Here is a 14308-nt window from a genome sequence, read left to right on the forward strand (position 1 = left end):
TAATTCACGAGAAGAAAAAGGGATTAATTAATTATAGTATTTTTGCAAAAAATTGACCCAAGGTTAATGCAATAAGGATAACAGCATTAAAATATTGCGTTCCAAGTTCATATTGATTATAAATGTAACCCCCTTTATATATTAAGCTTAATATCATTAAGCCTAGAAACAAGGAAATTAAATAAATAAACGCATATAACAAAAAAATATTTGTACATTTCAAACGAAGTGTCGAGTCTTAAGTGTTTAGGCATATCAAGAAAGTCATTAAAGTGCGTCAGTTTCATGGACTCTTAATTTTGTGTACCCACTAATTATCAAAGAAGTGAGCAGCAAACAATGAATTCCATAAATAAGTGAGAATTGGGATTACATGTCCTAGCAAAATGGGGTTGGAGTATACGAAGTTTTTAAAAAAAATGTGATCATTTTTGTCCAATGTGTGGTATATCATTTATATGAAAGAGTATCAAGGTAATCCACAAAAACAAATAAAAACCTTAGAGGATGGATTAGCAAAACATCAACAAAAAATAAAATATTAGAGGACAAACTAGTTAAACAAGGAGAAAAATATAACGATCTCGAAAATATAATTGGAGATGAATTATTAGAAAAAGATGAAAAATTTTCTCACCTAAAAGATAAGTCAAAAAATATTTGGACAAATCAACAGTGTTGTTAAAATCGCGATAAAATCGCGATTTTATCACTATCCCGCTTAAATCGCGATTTTTATCCCAAAAAATCGCGGGCTTTTTTTTATAACAATTTTTTCGAAAAAATCGCGATTTTTATTGAAAAAAGCGCCGAGGCGCGGGGCAGCGGGATTTAAGTTATGAAAATCGATTTTTTATTAGTCATTTCTGACTTTCGCCGCGCGGAGGAGGAGGAGACGCCTTGTGGAGGAGAGCTGAAGGGTTTGGGAGCGAATCCAAGTGGTTTTAGGAGAAATCCAAGACAAGATCACCAATTTGTCCATAAAAACGGTATGTAGATTAATTTTTTTTTGTTTTCCTTGTTATAAACTTTGTTTTTCATTGTTTTTGGTTGAGAAATTTCATATGGGCACCATTTGTTTTCAATGTTCATTGTTTTTAAAGATTTTTTTGTAATTTTTCATTGATTTGGGATGGGTAACTTGGTATGACTATGGGAACCAATTTTTTTTTTTTTTTTTCATTTTTTTTAAACATTGTTTATGTTTTTTTATTTTCATTGTTTTTTGGCATTTGCCATTTGGTTGGGTAACTTGGGATTTTGTAAATTTGTAACTTGTAATTTTGTAAATGCTAAATTGTAATTTGTAATCCTAAATTCCTATTTCCTAATCCTTATTTTTCCATAGGTTTGCAAATTCAAAATTCAAAAACAAACATGCCAAGGAAATTGGATCCTTTCTGGGAATATGATGAACCTAAAGCTCCGAATGATAGACAAAACTTGAATTGCAAGTTGTGTGGAAAGGAGATATTCGGGGGGGTGTACAGGTTGAAGTTCCACCTTGCACAAATCCCTGGACGTGATGTGGGGCCCTGTATAAATACAAATCCTGAAATTATCCAAAGAGCCATGAGAGCATTGGGAGAATTAGAGCACACTAGAGAGGCCAAAGAAGAACTCAAAAGGCAACTAAAAAGGTCAGCTGAAGGAAGTGGGCCAAGTGGCACTGGTTCTACTGCAGCGTCAGTCAATCCGGTAGCTGCATCATCATTTTTTGTTCCTCGAACCACACCTGGTTCACAACCAACTATCGGTTCAATGCTAAAAAGAACTGAAAAAGAACAAGCTGATAGGTTGATGGCAAAATTTCTCCTCTGGAGTGATATTCCTTTCAGCATTGTAAGGAATAATCCATTTTTCCAACCTGCTGTTGATGCTATTGCCAGTGTTGGCCCAGGGTACAAAATCCCTTCTCTTCATGATTTCAGAGGCCGGATTCTTCAAGAGGAAAAGCGTGACTACACCCAAAGATTGGAGGATTTTAGGGCATCATGGGCACAAACAGGATGCACTGTTATGTCAGATGGTTGGACTGACCAAAAGGGGAGAACCCTTATAAACTTCTTGGTTAGTTGTCCCAAGGGGACTATGTTTATCAAATCTATTGATGCAACTCATCAAATCAAAGATGCAAGAACTTTATGTGATTTGCTGGATGTGTTTATTTTGGAGGTGGGTGCAGAAAATGTTGTCCAAGTCATAACGGACAATGCTGCAAATTATGTTGCTGCTGGTAGAATGCTTATGGACAGACATCCTACTTTATTTTGGACACCTTGTGCTAGCCATTATATTGATTTGATGTTAGAGGACATAGGGAAAATTCCCTTTGTCAAAGAGATTGTTGACTCATCAAAAAGCATCACAAAATTTATTTACAATCACACATCTGTGCTTAGCTTGATGAGAAAATGCACCAACAACAAAGAGTTGGTGCGCCCCGCCATTACACGATTTGCGACGAGTTTCATATCTCTTCAATCCCTCTTGAATTCTATGTGGGATTTGAAGAGAATGTTTCTTTCAGAGGAGTGGCGTGCTTCGTCAATGAGCCGCAAACCAGAAGGAGAGGCCGTGTGCAGACTAGTTTCATACCAGGAAGACTTCTGGGCGGGAGTGCAGGAGGTGTGCGCTGTTACTGAACCTTTGGTAAAGGTTCTTCGATTGGTTGATGGTGAGAAGCCCGCAATGGGCTATTTGTATGAAGCCATGGACAGGGCCAAAGAAGCCATTCGGTCCTACTATGATGATAAGGGAGATGATGGGTTTCAGAGACAACTCCTTCTATGGGAAGTCATTGATGAGCGATGGAACAACACACTCCATCGTCCCATTCATGCTGCTGGGCTTTTCCTGAACCCTGCATTTTCTTATGCATGTGGGTTTGATTTTGATGCTGAGGTCGTGGAAGGATTATTAACCTGTGTCCAGAAGATGGTGAGATCTCCAGAACAACGTATAGAGATCTCTAGACAAATTGAGACATATAAGATGTCAGGTGGCACATTTGGCTTTGAGATGGCTGTCACTGATAGGACGATTAAAATGCCAGCTATTTTTTAGTTTGTACTTTGTAACTTTGTTTCAAATTTCATTGTCTCTTCAAATTCCATTTTTTTCTGATGTTTATTTAAAATTTTATTTGTAATTTTGTTGTAGACGCATGGTGGAAGATGTATGGTGGCAGAGTACCCCTTTTGCAAAAGCTTGCCGTACGCATCCTCAGCCAAACATGCAGCTCCTCGGGATGTGAGCGCAATTGGAGTGTATTTGAAAAAATACACAACAAGAAGCGCAATAGGTTAACACTTAAACATTTAAAATATTGCAAATTTCCAAATAAATTTTTGAATTCATTAAAGTTTTAAACAATATTTTTTTTATAATATTAATTATTAATTATTATTTCATGAACTTTGTACAGGTTGGAGTCCCATAGACTTAATGACATGGTCTATGTCTACTACAATCTTCGATTGTGGGTGAGACAACTAGAGAGGACACCTGATACGGAAGCCATCTCATTGGATGGGGTTGACACCACTGCTGAATGGAGGGTTGAGACCGAGAGGCCTCTCATGGATCCCACTGATGATTGGTTAGTGCAGGATGAGGGGGAGGAGGAGGAGCAGGAGGAGCAGGAGCAGGAGCAGGAGGAGGAGCAGGTGGAGGAGGAGGAGCAGGAGGAGGAGGTGACACCGCCTACCCGGGCTACCACTACCACCAGTAGAGGACGTGGTCTCCGTCTACCTCAGCCTCCTGTAGCTGCTACTACTAGTTCTTCAGCTTCTAGAGCACGTCAGACTCCACTGCCATTTCCACCAGCACAGGCACCAGCTTCTACATCTAGAGGGAAAGAGAAAGTTGTGCCATTTTCTCGCAAGAGGGGCAGAGGAAATCATTAGGATTAGACTTTCATTTTATTGTATATGACATTATGACATGATGAGATACATTATCATATTTTTTGTTGATATTTTGAGGCTGAGTTGGGACTCAGGACTTACTATTCAGGACATGATTCAATGTTATGTGTGATTTTAGCGCTAGAAATGATATTAAACATCTTATATATTAGTTTTTTTATCATATTTATGTGTCAATGTATTTATTTTATGTTGTAGATGGTTTAGATATTAAAAAAATTGAAAACAAAAATGAAAAAAAATGAATATTTTTGTGCCAAACGCTTTTTTCCCGCTTTTTTCCGCTTTTTTCCCGCTTTTGCCGATTTTTTCGGCTTTATTCCCGGCACCGTTTTAATCCCGATCGCGCTTTTAACAACATTGCAAATCAAGAACTCAAAGAATATGAAGCAATGCAATCAAAAATTAGAACAACAGAATCAAGATCTCGAGATGAAATTATCACAAAAAGATGAAGAAAGTTTTCGCACAAGGAATCTCAATCAAAGGTTGCTTGAACAAATTAAAGGGTTCAAAAAGATAAGCCAATGAAAAATGAAGAATTTGTATGCTTAAGGATTAGGATCAAATCTTACACAAATTAAAAAACTAAAGAATGATAAGAAACTGGTACATAACAAGTTAGAACAACTTACCAAGAAAAAAGTATTGATTAACAAAGAAACACTATCCGAACCTATGTAACTAGAGAAGTCTTTGGGTGTAAAATTTCAAATTGTGGAGAAGGGAACCAATACAAATCCAATCAACTTCACAGCTCAAGAAGATGCAAACCCAGTTGAAGTAAGGATATGAAAATCAATTGATTGCTGATCACTAGATAGATCTTTATGATACAGATCATAATTATAAAATAGGTTATGAGATCTTTTATATTACAACAATATAGGGTGGATCTATTGTATTACAACAATACAGGATAGGGATTGCTTTTAATTGTTTTTTAAAAGAAAAAAAAGTAGTACAGAGGAAAAGAATATCTAACCTTTTCTTTTGTACTACTTCTTTTACACCCATATATGGATAATATATCTTAATGGTACTTATCCATATATGGTAAATGTAGGATGAAGGACCTCGTATTTAGATGTTGAAGTACAAACAATGGTTACTAATAGAAATTTAGTGATCAAAAAAGGACTCGGGTATATGAAGAAGACACAATACCAAAAGTTAATCAAAAAAACACTACAAGTGTTAGAAGAAAAGATCAAGTTACAAAGCAACCTAATCAACATCTTAATCACAAAAGTCAATACCTTAACCAATCAATGTATCAACGTCACTCTAATAAAAAAGAATTGGCCTATATTCCAAAGAATACTGATGTATGTACAGTTGAATCTCATAATAAAAGTTCATCTCGGGAATCCTATAACCACAATGTTCCACAAAAAAACAAATTAGGGCAGTAAGACCACCTTACAATTCGATAATTCTGCTCAATTCTTAGAAGATCATTTCGTCTCATATCCTCAACCATCACCAACTCAAGAATGAAGAACCATGGGCTAGCAGTTCTAGTCAAAAGAAAGGCATAACTTTCTTATGCTTTCATCATAAAGCATTTCTAAAAGGGAAGGAATTGTAATAAACACAAATAAATAACAACAAGAAGAACAATAATAATAAACAAGTAAATGAAGTTATACATCCCAAAGTTACTTGGGAGCGGGAGCAAAAGCGAGGAGCGGAAGCGGGAGCAACATTTTCAAAAACTCCCAGTTCAGAAGCGAATCGGGAGCGAATTTTTATACAATATATATTTTGATGCATATATGTCAACAAAAGCATGTAGAATGATTAATAAGATATAAAAAGCATAAAAACATATATTGAACCATATAACATCAATCATCTAGAAATTATAATCTTCATCAACCATGTCCACAAGTTAGTGACATACAACATATCGAGTCTCATGATTCATCAATCTTAAAGTTTAAAGCTTTCAAAATTCAATACATAACATTTATCATCATTGATCACCGAAATTATATAAAAATTCTAACATGAAATGCAATGTTATAAAATGAAATGAAATGAAACAACTTTCAACTTTCACGAAGCATCATATTCATAATTCATTACCAATGAGTTATAATTGCCAAATTCAAACTTCAAACTTAAATTGCCATATATTGTTTACAAAAAATATCATAATAAATATGAAAGAGTCAACCGTTATATAAACTACTAGAAACTAGAAAAGACAAGTAAATCTATTATCTATTGCTAATTCTTGCGCCTCTTGCTGCCACGAAAAATGTCTAATTTCTGAGTCTTGTTGGAAAATAAGGATCTTTGTCATTAATGTCAACCCTCTAAGTATTAATATCCGGAGGTATCTTTGTCATTACCTCTGGATCTGTATAGGGATCTTTGTCATTAATATCACCGTCTAAGCATTAACATAAGATTAAAAAACATAGCATGTCAAGTCAAGATTTTGTTTGAGTGGTGGGTACATTTTTAGTGGGGTCATGATAGAGGAGTTCAACAGCCAATGTCACTAACATCAAGGTACATAGAGGGATTGATGCTCTTGATTAAATACGAGTTTCATATCCTAGTACGTGACAAAATCCAATGGAAATATTGCAACCCCCCCAATCTTGAAAAACTAATAACTCTGTTGGATTTTGAATGAGATCAAAAAATCTACTTTCTCCATATGAAATTGAATGAGGTCGGAACCACTCTCAAACATCCCAAGTCATTTCATGGTAATGTTGAAAATTTAAGTAAAAGTGTCTCATCCTTTTACTTTAAGAATTTAACATTACCATGAATCGCATATCAATTTTAGGGCCATAGGCTTGATCATTAGGCTGCCCCACTCAAAAATTATTGTTTCTTTGAAAAAAAATTGTGTTTGGAATGTTTTTGCAACAACAACAAAAAAAAATTAGCGAGCTCGCTCCTGAAATTCGCTCCCTGCAGAAACACACTCCGGGAGCGGATTCAAGGGGGGGAGCATGTCCCCCGCAACCCTGATACATCCTAACTAAGAACATTACCTAATAAAAAGACATCACCTATGAACCTCGGAATCCATCAATATGGATATATATTGTCACATAGGACATTGTATATCATATCAATAATTCATATCTTACTCTCTATTTTACATATATTTGTCCTTTTATGGATTTCTATCTATTGTCGTCATGTTGGACTTTTCTTCAATAAATGAACTTTGTCCATTACAAGTAACATTCTTCGTTACCCAAAAACCCACAAATACTGCAGAGGACATAAAAGGCCAAATTATCATGTCAATTGCTATACATATTAGACACTAATGTGTGTGTATGTAGACACATATGCATGTATCATGATCAGCAAATAAGTTTAAACAAATACAAAAATGATGCAGTTTTTCCCTAACAAGTGCAGATATAAGAGTAGAATTTCCGGAACATTGGGTAAAAGACAAATGTTCCAAACTTCCAATTAGCTTGGGAACAACCCAAGACGAAAAAACTAGAAACAAAACCCTCTCGGCTTTGTACCTTTTAACCAAGCTAAAGGTGATACTTATTTAATATTGATTCTAGTGTTGTCTTAACATTGAAAAATACAGAGAGGACAAGGGGAGAAGCCAGCAACAGAATTAAAATACATATGCTATATACATGTATTTCTCACTTCTATCAAGGTAGATTAGTTCAAGCAGCAAGAAAGCATATCTTACGTGTATAACATATCCACATGCTTCCCTTGGGTTTCAGGTCCAGGAGAAAAAGCAGCTGCCAATGCTGCAGAGCGCTCTTGTGGATCTTCCAGTGATAGAAGATGTTTGATTATTCGGACTTCTTTTGGGACAAGTCGCTGAAGATTCTCTCTTGCAACCATATATAAGTGGTACATGATATCTTTTGCCTGCAAAAGCAAGATTATGAAACAGAAAATTTTAAACTGTCACATTTGATTGAAGCTCTTAGCAGTAAGTAATCTATTACAAGCTTCAAATTTTCAATGCATACAAAATGATCGCCCACTAGTTGATTGAATTTGATAAACACATCATAGAAAGGAAGAATATTAACATCCAAAAGTGACAAAGGTAATCACTAGGAATGAAAAGCAGTTGAAACTTGAAAGCTTGACATGTAATAAGTGTTTTGATTCAAAAGAAGCACCAATCCTCCATATACCTAAATAATAATTAGTTCCTGGAACTTAAGATGCTAATAAATGGAGCCAATGGAAAAACAAACCTAATCAAAGAAAACAAGATTGTTAAGGAAATTAGAGGCAGTGTCCAGAGCAAATGCAATCGTTCAAAATAATAATAATCCAGACAAGAGTTGATCAGTTGCCTTTAATATATTGTTTAAGAAGAGTTTCAAATGGCCTAGGAAAAAGCACTCATAAACACTAATACGCCTCTAAGTTGGTTGAAGGTAACTGAAAACAAGCAACACTCCCTCACTCACTTGTAAACTCTGTTTGATCAATGGCAATGTATTTCCATAAGTTTGGACAAATTTCTATCTATTGACACAGCAAATTTTATGTAATTTAATAATGACTAGAGCAATGATCCATGAAATTCAAACAAGCTGAGACTTACATGTCAAACAAATATCTATATGATTGCAAACCTATTATATGCAATGGTTATATAGCACAAACAAGTTACTACTATGATTTTGTTGTCATTATTTTTTGGTATAGTGGAGTTTATTTAATAAGTGACTCGTATGCCCAAAGAAACTACACCAAAAACATGCAACAGCAAAGGTGGAGCCTCCAGCTTCAAAAACAGGGTCCAAGATTTATAGTTAACTTCAGAGAGTTCGAAAGAGCACTTGCCCAAAAGACAAAATTATAATGCAAAAATAGATCAAATCATCACCTTTGTGAAACCAAGAAAGGAAACTTGCAGAATAACAGAAAGAAACCACATGCCATAATGTCGTGTGGAAAGAAGAAAGAGAGTTAAGTTAATAGAAAGATGTTCTCATATGGCTATAAACAATATACACACATATCACAACTTCAACAAGATAGTAAAGGAAAAGCTCAGACACAGAAAAAAACACATCCGCGTGCTCCAAAATGTCCAAAGGCCCAGACATATTAATGATTGGTCAGATATAATATGTCAATACACGAAGACGGGTCTGTAATCATCAAAAGTAAATTTAGAATGCAACGAAATGGAGATGACCTTTAAGGCTATATTGTATGATTGCAGCTACAATCTTCATTATCTTCAACTCTGGAAGCTAAAACACAAGACACTAATTCACTTGGTGGAGGTAGAGTCCGGAAGAAAATGGTGAGGTTGAAAAAAAGAATTCATGAACAGGACAGACTTACAACATATCAGAACAGCACCACAATAATCACGTAACACTAATGCAAAGAGAATATGATGTAGTGAACCAACAGTAAAAATGGCAAAAAAGTTACTGCTTCTGAGGATAGAACCCTCAAACTGGAACCCTTTCTTCATTGATTGCAACTATATGTATAATTTTTTTAATGATGGGCAGTTGCAAATTGTTGTTGACAATTTTAGAATCGCTTAAACTGCTCCAATCTTTGACAGGCAAATGCATGTCAACACTGGATGTTGTAGACACCCACCTACTGGCTACAGTAGTTTTGTCATTGAGATTCCAGGTAAAACTAATGTCGCTCTCAGATGGACCACGCTCCAGTGTATAGGTCACATACAATTTCCCAAGAAATCACAAACTGAAAATATTTTATAGAAATCCCAGCAGCAGCACAAGACTCGAGCTTTGGAAAGATTTATCTTTAAAAAAGTTTCATCTGATGTTAGGTCTCATAAATTCAAAATCCGAGGCAGTCAGAGTTTATTTCTAAAGATAACTCTATAAAATACGGTTGAAACCTGAACCAGAGGCTCCTACAACATTCTGTTTTATTTAAATTTGCAACACTTGTAAACCGAATCTGATACAACATTGTTGGTGGGAGATCCAAGATACAACATTGTTGGTGGGATATGGTGCAGGTAACGTTGGTGTGGAAGGTGGAATCCACAGTGGAGATAGTCGAGATAAAAGTGAGTGCATTGGAAAAATAATGGAATAGGAAGAGGTTATGAACTGCAGCGGGCATGTAGGAGAAGCGATGGGGGCTGATCAAATGGTCCACAATGCAGAGGGAAAAGAGAGCATGTCACAGTTATGATAATCGTCATGTTAATGATAAGCCTCACTGATTTGAGCACAAATGCAAGAGTTACCAGAAGTCTTCATATGTCAACATGTCAATGTTGAAATGTCTCTCAAATTCCCAAAACAAGATGATGTCACATGAGGAGGTACCCATCAAACTAGCAATGACATCCCACAATTCTAATAAGGTTTAGGTGATCCATGTGTATGGTGTAGCACGGCACAAAGACCAGCTAACTATAGGTGGGTTCCACCAAGCTCTAGTACCTCTAAGTCGTCCACAATAACGAGCATATTCCAAAAATTCCTGTAGCAAAAAAATCAGTGACCAAAATGTTACAACAAGCAAATGCTACCTGTTACCCACCCAAGTGTGTAACACCTAGGAGAAAATACCCCCCCACCAATTGTTTCAGCTAGTGAGTAGCCCTATGATGATTCACAGATAGCTAGCCACAAATGCCTCCCATCCATACTCCGATCAGTGCTTTATTCCATCTAGCCTACTTATCCAATGAAGACGGATTAACCATATTTATAATCAAGTGCTTTCGTTTAATGTTTAAGGTCATTCTAGTATGGATGGATCACAGGTTGAATTGCATGATTGATGCTTTTGGTTGTATCCTTGATCCCATGCTTCACCTTGGTAATTATCACTTTCCTCTAGTGCAATGTGACCCCCCTTGAAGCTTTTCTTTCCTCTCTAGGAGGGGAACAAATAGGAGGCTCTGATTGATGTTGTGTTTCCATGATAACCCATGCTTAACATTTTCCATTTCTCCCTTATCCTGTCTTCAGGTTGATTGTTATTTGTCACCAGTGTTGGTTCCATGCTTTCCTCGTTCTTGAGTAAGGGCCTGAAAATTTTGTTGGATGAAAGTTGTCATTGATGTCAAAGGGTGAATGGGTCATTGTTGAGTAACGTTGTCATTGATGTTAAAGTCCTAATCTTAGGGATGATGCCCTTGAATTGGGATGTACAAAGCATGTGATAATAATTCAAGAAGCCCAAAAAAGCAAAAGGGTTTAAGCCCTCAAATGCAAAACTGACAGTCAAAAGAAAATGAAGGAAAAAGTGGTTAAAGCCAAAGCAAATTCAAAGAAGAACTATATCATCACGTAGCTGTTAGTTTTTGTAGCATCGAATGTGTTCTAGCTACAAAATTTGGTGGAGGCTAGAATACATGAGATCTCCAAAACCCAAAAATCGTTTCTGGAAATTCCGCCTAGAAATGACTTAATTAGATTATTAGCTAGTTTTTAATTAAGTCAAGGCATGAATCATCTATAAACTCACACGAATCGATCCAGAGATGATCCTAGCCATTGATTATGTTTTAATCTTTGTCGTTGATGCTACAACAAAGGATTATAAGAGGAGGTCGACATGGTGATTGAGAAGACATTTGAGCTGTTCAATTTCATGAGCAAATAGATTTCCTGATTAGTAGCCGTCAGTTGTCACAGAGAGAGCTAGTGAGATCAAAGCAGTGAGAGAGGGGTAGAGACAGTGAAGCCGGAGGAAGGCTTTCAGATTCGGTGAGTGCATTTGCAGAGAGGCAAGAGGGCCACAGAGAGACTGACGTTGGGGCAGCGCAGTAGCCTCTAGAGGCAAAGTTGATTTGCTAAGAGATTGACGTTTTCAGTTCCAAAGGCCGGGAAGGAGTCCTAGAGTGCCGGAGAAGTGTCTTTCTGATCAGCAGAATACAGAACAACTTCGTCAGAGTCCAGTTCGAGGCTAGACGTCCAACTAGCTACACAAAGCAGCGTAGAGGCTCAAAGGGCTGAAATTTTGAAGACAAGTTCTGTCAGGGGCCTGTGGGGTGAGGAAAACTCCTCTTTAGATTTTTGCCAATATTTCTCTGTAGGATTGCCAGTTTCGGCATCCAATTGTACTCTGATTATTTTACTGCTCCATAATAATAAAACCCTCAGTTGTTGCACCAATTTTCCCAAGTTGGGTTTTTTCGGGTACATTTGTCCAAAAATAATTGTGTTATTTTTGTGTGTGCTAGCATTTCTTCCAGTGTTTATTCTTCTACGGTTTTATTTGTGTAGGTTGCAGTGTGATTTATTCAATATTTGCCATAGCAAACAGCAAATAAATTGTTAAATTAGATTAACAATTAGAAGAATAATTTCCAGTTGTTGCAATAGGATTCCACTTTTAGGAATTTTCACATGGTATCAGAGTGCAGTTGACCAGTCGGAGAGATCAGAGGCGAAGAGAGAAGGAATTTTGATGTTCAGTGTGAGCAACAGATCAAAATTCCCAGGGGCAATGTGGTCACTTTGCCAAGAGGCCAAGTTACTTGAGGAGATACAATTTTTTTGAGTGAGGAACAGAAAAATTCGATCTCTCCAGACCAAGTGATTCTAGAGGCAGAGGAAGCAACTCAGTATTTTCATGGAGCAGATCTCTAGTTGGACGCAATGGTTTTTGTAACAATTTACTAGAGCAAAGCCAGCGTCGGGTGGAAGGAAGAATAGCACACGCAGAGGGAAGATTTTCCTCAAGGAACTTCTAGTCTCAAGAAATTTGATTTTTCCTTGCAGATCAGTAGTCATTGTGAGCAGATCTTCTCACTCTAGAAAGGAATGCGAATAGCAGAGGAGCAACTAAGCAGAAGAAAAGAGGAGGTTTTCGACATTTGTTGAGAAGGCCACTACTGGGCTTTGTGATCAAGACAGGTTGGATAGGGCTTCCAACTATGTAATCTGGAAGGCAAGGATGTCCTTCCTTCTAGATGAATATGGCCCCAAGACCTATACTGATGCAATGCTAGCAATTCCCGTGGATGCAGCTCAACTTAAAGAGTACAGAAAGGAAATGGCACAGATGAAGAGGTTGATCCAAGACAGAGTCAGGGATCATATTGTTTCACATATAGCGGGCAAAGGAACAACCAAAGAGATGTGGGAGACCCTCTCTACGCTATATCAAGGTACTTCGGAGCAGCGGAAGATGTACTTAAAGGAGAAGTTGAGATGCATTAGGATGTAGAAGGGGGAAGGCATAGACCCCTTCCTCACCAAGATTCAGGAGGTCCAGGACCAGTTGTCAACTATTGGGGCAGCGACTCAACCCATGGAGCTAGTGCGATTGGCACTCAACAGTGTCTCAGAGGAGTGGCAGGTATTCATCAAAAGTATCTTGGGCAGAGACACCTTGCCAAGGTGGGACAGGATGTGGGCCGATTTGCAGCAGGAGGAGTTGAGACAAGCTCTATTAAAGAGTTTTATCAGTGGCAGCAACAGCATATCGAAGCAGGTGAAGGAGGAAGAGAATGTGGCCCTCCCACCTAAGGGTCCTAATCTGATAATTACCCTATGAGTGATCTCAGTTAAGATTTATTAAATGAAGGTATTAAAGACATGTGCTGGTGTGTGTCTATGTTATTTAGGCAACAAATCGATAAGATTGCAAATACACGGACACTTGAAATGGAAAGCAACAGCAAAATACAATAAGCAAATATAAGAACACAACAATTTAATAAGGAGTTCACCCTATCCTCCACAGCTACGTCTCCGGTCCAGCTCTCAATGGTGGCCTTCTTTTATTGTGTCTTAAAGCAGAGAATTACAATGAAGGAGCTCAATGTGAGTCTCCTGAACAGAATTTGCTTGGCAGGGTGGTTCTTGGATTCCCCAAGCCACTGGAGTGCACAGACTCTTTTCCTCACCAGCTCTTTGACCTCACTGGTCTTTGATGGAAAGAGCCCAGTGCGGTGCTCAGTCCTGACAGTTCCTCTCAGGGATGGCTTGAATCTCTCAAGCTCGCGGGTGCTCGACGCTGCCTTTGGTCAGCTCGACCCTCTGTCTTCTTTCTTCTGCTTTTGCTTCACTGTCTTCCTTCGCTTTCTCTGTCTTCTGTCTTCTTTCTTCGGTGTTTCATCCTCTCTTTTTTTTTGCTTTGCCTGTGCATGGCTTTAAGGCCATTCGAGCTCATGGTTGTTCACTTCCCCTTCCACTTCCGTCGGTTCGCCTGCTACAGCTTCGCTTGGAGTTCCCTGTTCCGGCGTCATCATCAGACTCACAGGGAGTGGCCACATGTCCTCCTGCAGCTGCGCCAACTCGCTTCGTCAGTTCGGTTTTTCCGTTACGTCGTGGAATGAGTCTTCTGCCACCTTGGCAGTCAAATCAGACGTCAAATTCTTATAAATCGCGGCTTAATCCCCTGTCGATTCCGCTTTTCCCATCGGGCGCGATCTT

At 37.8% G+C, this 14308-nt stretch overlaps 1 protein-coding gene across 1 annotated transcript in view; it reads right to left on the reverse strand.

Moving 5' to 3' along the window:
- LOC149155810 (uncharacterized protein At4g37920-like) overlaps positions 1-14308 on the reverse strand; it is a 123945-nt gene that overhangs the window by 51931 nt on the left and 57706 nt on the right. The window contains exon 5 of the mRNA XM_089446023.1: positions 7627-7814. Within this exon, the coding sequence (XP_089302149.1) occupies positions 7627-7814 (188 nt within the window). The remainder of the gene's footprint in view (positions 1-7626; positions 7815-14308) is intronic.

This window comes from Pinus tabuliformis, chromosome 9 (genome assembly GCF_031772625.1).
Source record: "Pinus tabuliformis cultivar Carrire ecotype Pingquan chromosome 9, CPIR1, whole genome shotgun sequence".
In the NCBI taxonomy this organism is placed as follows: Eukaryota; Viridiplantae; Streptophyta; class Pinopsida; order Pinales; family Pinaceae; genus Pinus; species Pinus tabuliformis.